Here is a 14,868-nt window from a genome sequence, read left to right as displayed (position 1 = left end):
ACTAGTCCAGATTTTCCTGAAAACCCAATGCCTAGAACAGGGCATGACTTCAGCTGTAGTTAGTTTAGGTGAATGAGAGAGTTGCTTCAACACCTAGGTTCTTTGTCACCTGTAGGGTGTGATATGGGAGGAAAAAAAAAAAGAGGGAAAAAAGGTTAATCTTTTCTGAAAAGGCAATGAGACAAAATTGCTACGATTCACACAGCTCTAAGATAAGCAAGTAATAGCTCATGTTCAACAGCAAAGCATGTTCATATAGCATGAATAGGATGGATGTGTTATATGATAAATCTAGACACAGAAAATAAATTTCAGCGTGAAAAATAAGATACCACATGAGACAGCATGTGCAGAAAGAATGCTAATGTTTAGGGAACTGGAGGCATTGGTAGAAAGGAGAACACAGAAATGAAGAATAGATATTTTGTTTTGTTACCAGGATTGATTGGCTGACTATTTTTTTTTTTGTTTTTAAACCATAATAGCCTTCCCTTATTGTCAAAATGATAATATATATAAAGCACTTCCTGTAATATTTCTTTTCAAAATGACTATTCATCAGTCCCAGAGTCAGATGCTCATATTTCAACTCACAATTTAGTTTAGCAAGTTTATACTTCATAGCAATCGGTCATTTTAGCATTTGTGGTTTTAATACAAATCTGAACTACAGAAGCACGCAGTGCTCTTAAGCACGGATAGATTGGCTAATCCAGATAGTACTTTGCAATCTTCTGGCAAAGAAAGAGATTACTGCTTTTCAGAGAGAAGAAAAAAAAAATAAAGTATTCCTCCCAGTCTAGCAGTGCAGATCATGAAAAGATTGGTGGCAAGAGACTCTTGGTCTTCTGCTGGGCCCAGTGCAGGTCTGAGAGTGTCCAGGGATAACCGAGTGCTTTAGGTGGCTGGGGAGAGAGCGAATGTAAAGGTAGTATAGATATGGGGTCAAATGCCAGGTCCTGACACCAGCTGGGAATGTGGTGAGGGGAGTGACAGAAAATGTCAAACAGGCTCTGGTGGGCTTGATGCGCTGCAGCCCTGAAGAGCCTCCCTTTGCCTTTTGTTCTCCTGCTTACTCCACAACCTACAAACACACCCCAGTTTCTGTGACAAACTTCTGCCATTACAAAAGCAGAAACTATGATTAGCGATATACTTGACTTCCTGGCTTGGCCAAGTTTTTGTGCTGCAGTAAATCACCTTCTCCCGAGTACCCCGTCTGACGTTGCAGTGAAACGTGGGCACCACCTGCTGAACAAACGGCACTAGAAAGTCATTAATCTCTGCTCCATTTTACTTTCCCACACCACCTCTCTTATCTTGGCTGCATGGTTAAACCCTTTTTACAACAACCAGAGCATTTTTTTTGGAGGCAGTAGCAGATAGGTCTGTTTTCTCTGAATAGATTACCTCCCTCAGGGCACCACACGACATACTTCTCCTGGACTCAGCGGACTCAGCGTAACATGTGGGCCTGCCTCCTTCCTCCTCCACAAAGGCGAAGTTTTATACAGTCCGAGCTGCTAAGTTGTTTGGCTCTGGGTGGCGTGTTTCTACATTGTCACCAGTGACTGTGCCAAAAAACTGAGTTGTTTTCTGGATTCTTCCATTTGGCACTGGCTGAGGCCACACCTGGAGTGCTGTGTCTAGCCTGGGGCTCCCCGGTACAAGAGAGACATGGACATACTGGAGAGAGTCCAGTGAAAGCTGTGAAGACATTTAAGGGATTGGAGCATCTCTCACATGAGGACAGGCTTAGACAGCTGGGACTGCTCAGCCTGGAGAAGAGAAGGCTGGGGGTGAGAAGGAGGGGAATCTCATCAATGTATATAAATACCTGAAGGGAGAGTGCAAAGAGGACAAAGCCAGGCTCTCTTCAGGGGTGCCCAGTGACAAGACCAGAGGCAGTGGGCACAAACTAAATCACAGAAGGTTCCCTCTAAACCTATGGAAAAACCCTTTTTTCTGTGAGAGTGACCAAGCACTGGCGCAGGTTGTCCAGGGGGGTTGTGCAGTCTCCATCCTTGGAGATATTCAAAAGCTCTCTGGGTATGGTCCTGGGCAGCTGGCTCTAGGTGGCCCTGCTTGAGCAGGGGTTGGACCAGATGACCTGCAGAGGTCCCTTCCAACCTCAACAGTTCTGTGAAGTGCCGCAGAGCAATAAAGACTGGGCTGCTCCAGTCCCGTCCCTGCCCCAGTGTTCAGGGGCAGTGTGCCAGTCTGTTGTACAGATTGACAAACTAAGCCCTTTCTGTTTCAGTCTTACCTGTTCAGCAAAATACATATTACTCTGCAAGCAGAAATGTGTTGTTGTGGAGGTTTTTTTCAGTTTATGTCTAACTTTGCAGGCCTCTACATGTAGACATGCTTCCAAAGATTCCTCTAACTCATCTTTTATTTAGGTTTTATTTCTGTATCTTAAGAGGAACAGGTGAAGAATCTATATTTAAGCCTAGTCTTCCAAATTTATTAGAAAGTATGCTGGAAATGCTAATTCCAAGTAACACAGAAAAAAGTGTACAGTAACTCTGTACTTAAAAAGCTGTTGTATATTGTAACATTATTAATTTGTAGAAACAAATTGCTGAAATATCTGACAGTCTGTGCTAATAATAACATGTAATAACTGTGGGCAAACACAGCGTATTTTCTTTTTCACGTGATGGTTGTAAGCAATTCTTGCCAGATGGGCTGATAATGTTAATTAGGAGTTGTTGTGTTAAATGAGGCAGTATTTAAATTGGCAACTAATTTTCCTATCTATTAACCAGCTTGAAAAAGAAGAGCAGTTACCCAAATGATTTCTGGCTGCTAATCCCTAACAAGAAATGTAGCATTTCTTTGCATCTTTTTTTAAGCACTGTCTAGCAAATTATTTTCTGTAGGGTTTATTATGTGGGGGACAAAATAAGAAAAAGTTAAGAAATGTCACAAGTTCAGGGGTTGCTAGATGGGGTGGACTTCTACTAAGCCAATACATCGTGATGTGTGGTAACAGTTCATGAGCCAGTAATGGGATGCTTCTTATTTATAGTCTCTATATGTGAACAAAAAAAACCCACTTTTACTTTGTGATGGTTCACTCTGTAGCATACTCTATCAAGCAGAGTAGGACTATAAGCCCTATTTTAAGTGTGTGTGTGGGAGAAATCATGAAAGCACAGCAGGACAATATTTTGAACAGCATATGAATGTTAGTTGTGTGGAATGGTCACTCCCTTTATTGGGAACAGGAGAGAAGTTAAAAGAAAGGGGCATCCTTGTGTCAAGTTAAAATCCCAGAGAAGGCATGATCGCTTGTAGTTTTCATCATGAACTCTTACGGAGCCATCTTCTTTGGTCTGCTGGCTTGTGCGATGGAAAGTATCAATTGCCTATCATTAAGACTTTGACTGAACCCCAGAGTAAATGTAAGGCTGAATGAGATTGTTATATTTATGGCGCGCTCTGTGCAAAACTTATTCCTTTCCCCCCTTCCCCATGCTTCAGCTGAAGCAGGGATGAAGAGCCAAATATGCTTTTACAGTCCAGTTTCTTCTGTCCAGTGGTGAAACTTCATTGCTTGACCTAAAAGGATCAGACCCATTAACTTTAAAAAAACCAAAACCAAAAAACTACAGTGGATTTTTCCATGGGCCAGTCTTTTAATGGGGATGAAGATTATCACTAGCTCAGTGCAGGTTACCCAGGAAATCACATCAAAAGCAACAGTGTGACGGGGTTGCATACAAGCCCGTGGATTCTACACCTGGAAAGGGCTGTGTATGCTGAATCACACAGAGAGCTGCTTCAAAGAAGTGCATTATGCACTTGTATCCTGTAGGTTTTGTTTTGTATATTTTTCTGAAAGTTACCAAAAACTCCTGGCCTCCAATTAAAACAGGAAAGAGAAACTTAAATGAAGTCTGAGTAGGGTGTAGATCAGAACAGAGGCAAAGTCTGTCTCTGCTGAAGGATGCTATCAACCCCTATGCAACAAAAATTGAATGATTGCTACATTTTATTACTTTTCCTTGAAAATGTCAAGGAAGTCACTTTCTGAATGCATGGTGGGATAACTACAAATTGCTGTTCAACAGGCAGTTAAATGAGGCATAGATAATGCCTAGTGTTGATGACGTCGTATTGACGCCACTTGCTGGAACAGATAGGATAGGTGCCTGAACCACAGTCAGATGAAGCTTTGTTGAATGAAAAAACATGACAGATCAATAGGCATATTTTTTTCTGGTATCAAAATACAACAATATTCAACGATTGAAAGCTTAAAAATGTTAAAGACATAGTGGTAAGTTAAATTATTGAAGTGGGTTAGCATACAGTAAGTGCTGTTTGAGGTTGGCACTAAATCAAGCACTTGAAAGTTTGAGGGATCCTTGATGTATTGACAATGTGTTTGACTTCCAGTTGAAACAAATTATTACGACTGGGTTTTTTTTCATTGTACCCCTTCAGAGTAGAAAATATATAAAACGCATTGCCTAAGGAGGCTTCTGTTTCCAATGTTTCTGACTTTCAGTAAACAGTTTTGGATTTGTTTCTTTTTATAAGCACAACTTAATGGCAGATAGAGAGGAAATCTTACACCCTATCTAAGTTTGCTGTGGTGGAGGTGGATGTTACTCTCTTACTTACTCCATAGCTAGGGATCTTTATGAACCTCTTATTAATATTCATGCTATTTCCATATAGGAAATGCATCCAGCAAAATAATATCCAGGTATGATTCTAGGTGCAGATTTTACCTCCAACAGCTGTGGTAAAGGTGACCTTCAGGGGGAAAAGAAAAAACAAACCTTTGCATTTGCTGTCTGCTTTCTGCTATATAGGTTTGAAATTGAAGTTGAAAGACAGAATAAAAGAAACCCCAAGGCTTTCCTTCTGTGCCTCCAAAAGTGAACAGAAAGTAGTCTTTCATTGTTTTTCATGCTGAGCGCGTGATCCATCAGCAGTCTTTGGGCAGTTTTTCCACCATAGCCTCATTCAGCCGTGTGTCTCTGACCTTAGCTTTTGCAAAATCAGACTTCATCTGACACTTTCTGACAACACAGGGTGATCACTAAATAATCAGCTCTCAGTGAGAGGAAGTGATTCACTCAAGGTGGCTGTAATAAACCCAAGGAACCTGCTCCGCCTGCCCGCAAGAACTCTGATTCACCATCTCTGGGGTTTCAAGAGGAGGCAGCTGGAGAGGATGCTACCACTGCTGTTGGCTCTGCCTCGGCATCAGGGTCTTCTATACCTGTGGCAGAAAAGTAATGCCACAGAGAAGTGTGACCACTCTCCAGCTGTCACAGTGCATAGCTCAGTGAATCAAGCTGAGGTGCTGTTGATTTTGGTTTTCATTAGTAAGCCTGTGGGTACAATGCAGTGTCTGGGGAGCGAGCAATGTGAGGAAGTTTGGCTTCATCTTTTGGGAGAGGGCAGGGCTGACCTCTACAAATGGGGCAGGCCAGGCAGCCCTGGACCACAGCTCCTTCGGTTGCCGCTCTGTGACTCACCAGATCTTGCCTGAAGCTCCACCAGCAGCACCATTAACTGGCAGCGGGCAGTATGGAATAAAGTAGGCTCCAGTGGTGACAACATGAAAGAGGTTCTTAATGAGATGTGAAAGCACTAAAGAAAATTCAGACCCAAAGGGTAGCCAGGAGAGAAAGAGAACTCAGTAAGTTATACCCACCCCAAAATGAGCTGCTAATCACTGGCGCTATTGTGAGGACTACAATAAATCAGTGTCTGCCCTGGCCGCCTGCCTCTCTTTATGCACAAACATGCGGACAGAGAATGTCAGCCTCAATAGCGATCTGTCATGTGAATGCTGCTGTGTCCGAGTGGGCTGGCACTTGCATGGTTAGCTGGCTTTGTTGTTTGTTGTTGTTGGGTTTTTTGGTTGGTTTTGTTTTGTTTTGTTTTTTGGTGGGGGTTATCTATATTCTTTTGGAAATGTTGATTTGCTTTCTACTGTGGGTAGTAAATTTGCCCTTTTCTTCAGTGATTTTTTGAATTCTGTGATGATAACATTGTATTTAAGGTGTGGGGGTAAAATATCTTTCATACATGTCATATTTAGTGATTGGGTTTTTGTTTGTTTTGTCGGGTTTTTTTCCAAGTCCTCCTCCGTGTATGGTGTCATGCATATTACTGAAGCTAGGGCAACACCTACACGTATTTATGCAGCTGATGTATAGTGCCCATTACCCAAGCATCACAGACTGTCTTGGAAAGGCTAATTAATTTAAGCCCTGCAGCACCCCTTTGAGGCAACTTTTGTTGGTCCTGATAGATGCACGAATTGTAGCTGCACTTTGTTATTTATTTTTAATATGATTTCTATCCTGGGGGGTGGGGGCAGGGAAATGAACTGTTCTTACTTTGTTAGGTACTTGACAAAATGTTAGGCTTTTGATATCGTTGAAATAAAGTATGTTGGCAAACTTTGGATTTTATTGCAAGGCATGCCTCAGATGTTCTTATATTCTTTTAAAGCCTCAATTCCAGGAGCCAGGTGAACTTGCAGATTTCCTTCTGTTTTTTAAACATCTGTGTCTAGTTCATGTGGTTGCAAAATAAATTTTAATGTATTGTCTCCACTTAATCAAAAATTCGGGACGCAGTGAGGCACTTGACTAAGGTTGTGGGTTTCTTTCTTTTTAGTTGTAAAATTTTTCCATGTTTAGGACTGGGAATACCAATTACAGAGTGTGCATGCAGTTCAGAAGAGAGTACCACGGATTCCTAGTTGGTTTTGTGTTCATGTCTTAATTTCAGAGCTCCTTAGTCCCATACGATATTATCTAGGTAAAACAAGGGTAATCATCTCCTCCCTTCCCCTCTGTGTGCAAACCAAAGATGCTTTTGAACATCAGCTCATGCTTTTTTTTTTGGTCTATGCTCAGTCTTAAACTTATCAAAGAAGGATTCAGCACACCTTCTACAAATGCTTTATTCTCCTTTATCTTTACTTGCCTTTTGAGCTCAGCCCTGTTTCTCTACCTCCTTTGTCAACACTAAACTTGTTTCCCCTGTCATTCTCTCTTCCCCTTCCCATGTCCACTTGCAGTGCTAGATCCCTAGCTACCTCACATCTTAAGGAGAATGATGAGGACTACCAAAGCAGCTGTTTCAAGCTGGCTTTAAACCACAGACAACCTAGTCCTCATGCCTCACTCCATCCTACAGGAAAATTCTTAATTCCTTAATATTTTTCTGGGGAGCAGGTGTCCCCTTATTGCCTAGGGCATAATTTTACAATCATTTTAAGCCAACCTTGAGACCACACTGTCACTAAAGGAGGCAATCGCCCTTTTCTAGTATCTACTCCTACCATCTCTTTTCAAGTAGCTGTCTGATATGGCAAATTGCTAATTTGAAAAATTTTTTTTTCTTGGTAACTGTAGGTGAGGAACCTGATCTGATTTGCATCACAGCCTCATGAACACAAGTGCTTATGCCAGGAAGCCCTGGGAAGCATCCAGCCAAGAGCAGGGGAGAAGTGTGACCACTGCTTTTGGTAGCAGTACAGTCTCTGACTGACGTAAATTGTCATTTAGTGCCACCTGTAGTTTCAAGGTCTTGCTGAAAGAGGTGATCCTGCCTCTGGCTGCTTACTCCCATGCCTGTTACCTTCTGATTTGTGCTAGCACAAACCGTCATGCAGCCGTGGTGAACCAGCCTGCTAACCTGAGCCAAATGGGAAAGGAGGCATCTCGTTTTGTCTGTGTGGTTTTGTTAGGCAATTTTTGGCCTAAATCAACCTCCCAATTAACTGACCAAGTGGCCTCACTCTTAGGCCACCTTTCATTCCATGTTTTCCACAGTGTTTATAAATCTGCCATCCTCCTATTTAAAGGCTGTGAAAGCTGTGGTAGGTTGCTGCTGCTCGGGACGAACTGGGCAATGTTCCTGTGCTCTCCAAGCCAGCTCTCTCCAGCTTTGTGCTTCTGCCTATTTCTGTTCAGTCTTGCACTCAGCCCCTACCTAGAAACCTCATTAGCTTTAAGGCAAACAGTGCTTTAAACAGTACGCAATTCAGCGTGTGACCCGGACAAGCCAGGTTGCCCAGACACATGGGTTGGGCCAAAAAGAAATTTGAGATGGTCATGAGTTTCTCTGCTGTGTGATTATGAGCTAGTCAAGTTTTCCCCCTTCCAGGAACAGGACTATTTTAAAGCATTTCGGGGGCTACAGCAGCATATCTTTCCCAAAAGTGACACTTTGTATTCATTTTTCAGGGCAACTTTCATTGTAATTTTAAAACTGAAGATAGTTTAGGCAAAAACTTTAATGAATTTGTTGTTTGTTTAGCTGGATATGAAAAACACCTCTCCTTTCTTCTGTTTCGGCAGTTAAATATTCTGGTTGACACTGGGAGCAGTAATTTTGCTGTAGCAGGTGTGCCTGATCCTGATGTCACCTCCTACTTCAATACCAAGCTGTAAGTACTTGTTCTGCACGCCATGATGGGTTAGGGTGTCTTTTAGATTCTGACTCCTCCACACAAAAAATGGATGGTAAGGCAGTTCATGGGGCTCCTGTGACATTCCATGAGAGTGGCATGTTTGTTGCCTGAAAGGGAAGATTGGCCTTGCCTGATGCAAAGCTCTGCCTGACACCATGAACAGTCCCACTGAGCTCTGAGCATAGCTCTGATTAGAGCTGGAGATAAAAGATGATATGATTACAGGGTAAAATCACACCAATTTTGGTCAATTTCTTATCCAAATAGTCTTGGAAGGAATTAAAAGTTTAAATACACTTTCCCTTTGTTTAAAAACAAAAATTAAAACCCAGTAACTGTATCTGTTACCTGACATTTCATCCAAATCAGTCAAAAACTGATTTGTTGTTTAGTTTGGCCAAGGGCCTCAATCGCTTGGTAATCTGGAGAGACACTGCTGAATCTGATTGTTTATAAGATACAACTTGGTGGTTTTGGTGCTTGTTATGTATTGAATTTGCTGTGTTTAACATGAGCTGACATTAGTCACAGCCAAGCACAGCTTTGTCTGTCTGAGTCACTCTCCCTCCTTTCTTCCTTCCTTTCTGCCCTTCTCTAGTTTCAATTATTTCAGGTAAACTTCTCCAAAACACAGTGTCTATCTTTAGCTGAAGCATATGGTTAAAAATACTTAGAGGACTGGGAGGCTGGAGAGTACCACCATTTTTATTACCTCTTTATTTATTTTAGCATGGGGTTTTGCACTTTTCCAATAGATGCACTGGTAATGGAGGGAAAGTCAGTATTTCCATGCTGCTTACTAGAATAGCCTTACCTCCTGTCACACATTCAGATGTTAATGGAGATATTTCACATCTCACTCTGAGATGACACAAGTCTGGAAAGTCAAGAATTTGCACCTGAAAGCCATTTCTGCACTACTGCAGAGTTTTACATGCCAGCTATCCCCTTCCATAGGTAGTGGCTAGAGGAAACTTAATTGCAAGGAATTAAAAGCACAAGCATTCCTTCTTCCTTTTCTCTTAAGTGACATTATGTGGTCAGGAAGGGCAAGGCCTCTCTCATAAGTACCATAAACCATTAGAAACAGCAGCAATGGCAGAGGTTGTGTGTTCAGAAAGGCTGTGACAGGTTGAAGGTTACAATCTCTTACCAGTGTTCTCACTATATGCTGTGTTTTGAGAACTCTGATATAAACCTAATAATGAAACCTTGAAATTTGGGCCATGAAGAGTTAAGGGTGCTTTGCAAAATTATTCAAACTCAAGTCATGATAGTCCAGAGCAATTGCAATAGCAATTTCTGGTTTGGGTTGGATTGATGGAGTATTGCAATATGCTCAGAATAAAGTGCAGCCATTAGCGTGCTTGAACTTGGCTACACCATGCTTCTTCCACTTTAAATACTTCAAACACATTTAAATAAATGTCATCTGGGAGGGATCCTGGCCCCACTGAAATCAGTTACATTTTTAAAATGTTGTTTGCAAGAAACCTCTGTAGGTCATCTAGTACATACCCCAAATGAGGCAGGACTGTCACCAGCTCAGGTCAGTCATGGCTGAGTCCAGCCAAGTCCTGTAAACCCCTGAGGATGGAGAATCCACGCTCTCTCTGGACAATGTGTTTCAGTGCTGTGCCACACTCTCCCGTGGAGGCAATATTTCCTATTGCCCAACCTGAACCTCACAAAATGTAACTCATGGGCGTTGCCCCTTGTGTTACTGCCTGGCACTGCAGAGAAAGGTTTGTTTGTGTTGTCTTTGTATCTGTCTTTCAAGTTGTTGTAAGCTGCTGTGAGATCTCCCCTTTGCCTCTTGTTTGCAAAAGTGAAGCCCAGCTCCCCTCAGCCTCTTGTCACAGGTCCTGTGTTTGTGGGACCTGACCTATCTGATAGCCCCCTGCCAGTCACTCTTCTCTTTCTCCAGATCCCTGTTGAACTGGGTTCCCACAACTGGCAAGAGTCTATTCCAGGTGTGGTCTCACCAGTGCTGACCAGAGCAGGAGAGCATCTTCCTTGGATGTTGTCCATGGCCCTCCAAATGTGGCCCGGTGTAAAGTTTGCTGTACGCACAGGGCGAGTATGGTGTTAGCTCTTATGCAGCCTGGTGTCCACCATCACCCCAAGTCCTTTTTGGTTCTTTTCAGTTGCTTCTCAGTCTGTCCTGATGCATGGAGTTGTTTCATCTCAGCTACAAAACTTTGTGCTTCTCCTTGTTGAACACCATGAGGTTTCTGTTGACCCGATACTCCTGTTCTACAAAGTTCTACTGGATTCAAGCTCCATCGTTCAGCATGTCAGCTACTCCCTTTAATGTAGTGTCCCGTGTAAATCTGCTGAGGGTGCAGTCTGTCCATTGTGTAGGTTCTTGAGGAAGATGTTGAACAATTTTTCTTCCATTCACAACCCCTGAGGCACTATGCTTGTCACGAGCCTGATGATGAGCCAATGGTCGCTGCCCTTTGGGCCCAGTGGCCTAGCACGTCTTCAACCCACACAGTGGTCTGTTTGTTCAGCCCTGCATCATCAGCTTCCAAATGGGAATGCTGTGGGAGATGGCGTCAAAGCCTGACTGAAATGAAGATGTGCTACAGGCACTGCACTCTTCTCATCTATACAGCCAGTCATCTTGTTGTAGAAGGCAATGAGGTTGGTCAGGTACGATATACCTGTGAAATTCTTCATTGAATGTCCATGATTACCTTCTTGTCCTTCATGTACTTGGGAACAGATTCCAGGAGGTTGTTCTCTGAGACTTTTCCTGACCTGAAGTAAAGCTCAGTGGCCTAGAGTTCCTTGGAAATCTGCTGCTCATCTCTTTTTGTAACTGGCCTTACGATAGCCTTTTCCCAGCAGTCAGGTTACCTTCCCTAGTTGTCATGGTTTTGCATAGATGGTAGACAGGGGCCTTGATATCCCATCAGCTGGATCTATAAAATTACCTGAGTGACCTTTACCCATGTGTAAATGAGACAAATGACCTATGGGCACTTTTCTTCCACACTACGTGGAACGCTTCAACATTAGATATAGAGGTTTCCTCTCATTTGGTAATCATCCCTGCAGTTTTCCCTGTATTCTCATTAAGTGCTTCCATATCAAAGTCATAAACCACAAATTGAAGATGAGGGAAAAGAAGGATTAGTAATTTGTTAAGTTAATGGGACTGAGTTATAGATATGTACATATCAGAATATTAATATTGGGTCGGAGAAAGAGAGTGATGAGTCTGAATTTCCTGATTGACAAGCTCTTAGTTTAATTTTATTCAAATGGTCAAAATCTGAAATTAAATGCATGATTGTTTTTTGACTGAAATTGAGGATGGTGCATAGGAAAGGCATTATCTTCTTTTCAAAGGACCCAGAGAGTGTGTTGTTTAGGGTGTGGTGTGTCGTTCTTAAGCAATTTTAGAACTAGCTTGTTAAATGATGTTGTGTGTTATGTAATTCATGTCGTACAATTCTATTGCTTAATTATATGGGTCTTTCTGTACAAAACTGATAAAGCTGTTGTCATGAACTTTTTCACAACTTGGACTTTTGAGTGGCTCTGACAAAACTTTGCTGTGAAAAGTTCTGAGTCTGCTGCGATGACTATGATATATAAGGTTTTGGGAAATGGCCTAATTTGTCCTGAACTGAAAAGAAATCACAGAATTTGTTTCTCATGCTGTTCAAAATAACAAGTAGTTTTTGTTAAGTATGCTACTTATGATACAAGATCTATGTAAACAGATGTATAAAGGGATTTTTACACTTGAAGATAAATTATTGGTGGTGGTTCTGTAGCGTTATGTGAGAGTGACATATGCAGGGATATCAGTATTCAGCAACAGTATTCAGTTTTATTTCAGTGTGAGTACGACTGCCTCACCATCTAAAGCTTCAAGAGCAAACTGCTCAAGAGTTGATTCTTCCAAGAGATGGGTAAGAAAATTATGGGGAATAAGTTGAGATAATACAGTAAGGTATGTACCAGCAAGCAAAAGTAAGCTGCTGCTTTGCAGTATGATCCTGCGAGTTTGGTTGTGTATACTGTATAGTTTATTGTTTCAGGTAAATTATAAACTTGTTCCAGAACACCTGCAAATTAGATGGGACTTCTTGCTTAAAAATCAATAACTTATGTTGTGGAATAGTCTGCATTTTCTTACAGTTTTTGGCCCTGAATCACTTATCTTGTGCCATCCATCTATCACTCTCTAGGAGATCAAAACTTCTGTTCAGACTTTTTTTGCCCATTGCTGTTTCCTGTCCTTTCTTTGCCATTGCTGTGTGTGGAGACGCTGATTTGGTGCTTAGGAAAAAGGGAATGAGTAAGCAGGAAAATCTGAAGTCCTGGTTTGTTGCAGAGCAGCAAGCGAGCATGGAATTAAGAAGGAATCGCAAGTGTTTGAGGTCGGTGTTAAGCAGGGCTTTCTGCATAGTGGATTTACTGTTGCCATGTTGAGCTTCCATCAAATGAAGCATGATGTAAGAAACAGTATTTTGGCTATGTTTTCTTCAGTGCTATATGCTAGTAATGCTGGTAATAAGGAGTAACTCTACATGAGAAAATGAACCCATTGCTAGTTTTCTCAGCTGAGGCTTGAGATCCGTTTGAGGACCATGTTTCTGTTGGCTGCTTTGGAGAGAAGGTAGCAATGAGGAAGGAGAGGGAGGGAGTAGTGGCGCTACAGCACCATAACCCAGGAGCCTTTTCCTTGCCCCTGGCTAGGATACACTGTGTCCTGCCAGAAGAGTTGAATTTCTCATTTTCTCATTGTAGTCACAATGACTTTTTTGGAATTTTTTGTGCTGTGTGTTTGTTGAAAACACTCAGCCTGTGACTTAGAACAAGTCTCTAGTTTTGACCTCTAAAGAAGTTTTCTTCCTTTGGATCAGTTTGCTGGAAAAACACAGGTTGATTACAGCCAAGAAGATAGAGCAGGAAGTGGTTTTTCAGAACAGAATATAATTAGTGGATATTGGTATATCCTCACAAGGATCATGTGAGATCCCTTCCCCACTGTGTATTTTGCTCCTTGAAGGAAATAACAAGGCCTTCTCTTCAACATGACATCTGTGCACTTTACAAATGAGATGAGTACCCTCATACCAATTTCTGCATGGGAGGAAGCTGAAGCACAAGGGGTGAGGAAGTGACTTGTCCTGCCTTTCCACAGGAAAGTTCACCAGCCATGCTGGAAAATGAACCCAGTCTTTCTGTGTCCTGTTCCACAGCTCAATCCATCAAGCTGTTACTGCTTACGGAAGAAGACCTATGTGCTGCTGCTGGTCATGCAGCATCCGTATCTGCAGATTCACTTTGCTTTATTCTCCCAGCACTCACTCTTCTCTCTGATTTCAGATGTTTCCTCTTCTGTTGCACAGCCAGACACTTTCCTACATGAAGAACCCTGTATTTTCCCTTCCTTTTCCTACCCCCCCAGTTTCTCTTATGTCACCAGTTATTCAGACTCTATTTTGATTTATAAAATGTACTGCCACTATCACAGTGGTTGTCTGAAGACCCTGCCTGAGCAGAGATGTTCCTTTGTCTAAGTTTCATACAAATGCAGAATAATGCAGAAAGATAAAACAGCAGTAGCAGTAAAAGTGACCAGATACAGGCAGTAACAGTATATCTGGGATTCATGCATTTTGAAATATAATCTGTGGGGCCTATTATCTCATGTATTTCTGCTGTCTTGCATGTTACAAGCCACTGAGCCCTGAACACCCTTGAAGGGTTAGGTGTCGGGAGTGTCAAGGACTGCTTAGGGTTAGAGCCTGGCCTCTTTCTACTCCCTCCCTCTCTTAGCTAGGAAGAGGATCAGTTGCACAGTCCATATGGTCAAATTGTCCCTCAAGATAAAGTGCCTGCTCGAATGGACAGGAGTTGTCTGGGTTGCCATCTAAAGGTTTTTCCCCTTAATAGGCAAAATCACACCGACTTCATTCTGATGAGCTCAGGTACAGGGTGCTGTGAAGCCACTTCATGCGGCTGTTTCTGTCAGAGCAGCTGTTAGATTAAATCTGGGTTGATAAAACTGTCCACACTTGATAAATCACCTGCACTTCCTATTGTTTTACACACATGTAAAGGTGGTTTTACAAAATTATTTTACACCTACTTTTTTTTTTATTTACTTTTTCAAAAGCTGTCAAATGAAAAGTTTGTTCAGATGAACTGAGCATGGTCATCTGTCCCTTCAGAAGGGGAAGATGTATGCCGAGGAATGGCACCAAAATAAATTGTAAGAGATCTAGAGCTTTTGTAGTTCTTCAGTAGTGGTGTGAGTGAAAGATGATTGCTATATTTATACTACAGGATTTTAAAATGAAAAATCTATTGGTTTTTTTCCTAACAATTCTGTTAAGCCTTCTAAACAGGATTCTTTTGCTTTCTTTGCTTGCCATACTTAA

The 14,868-nt window shown here is 41.9% G+C and overlaps 1 protein-coding gene across 1 annotated transcript in view; it reads left to right on the top strand.

Annotated features, from left to right (window-relative positions):
- Positions 1-14,868, top strand: part of BACE2 (beta-secretase 2) — a 48,238-nt gene that overhangs the window by 14,427 nt on the left and 18,943 nt on the right. The window contains exon 2 of the mRNA XM_075099577.1: positions 8,346-8,434. Within this exon, the coding sequence (XP_074955678.1) occupies positions 8,346-8,434 (89 nt within the window). The remainder of the gene's footprint in view (positions 1-8,345; positions 8,435-14,868) is intronic.

The sequence above is a fragment of the Phalacrocorax aristotelis genome, chromosome 1 (genome assembly GCF_949628215.1).
Source record: "Phalacrocorax aristotelis chromosome 1, bGulAri2.1, whole genome shotgun sequence".
Lineage (NCBI taxonomy): Eukaryota > Metazoa > Chordata > Aves > Suliformes > Phalacrocoracidae > Phalacrocorax > Phalacrocorax aristotelis.
The sequence above is the reverse complement of the archived record's forward strand: the minus strand, read 5'-3'. Positions and strand labels throughout refer to the sequence as shown.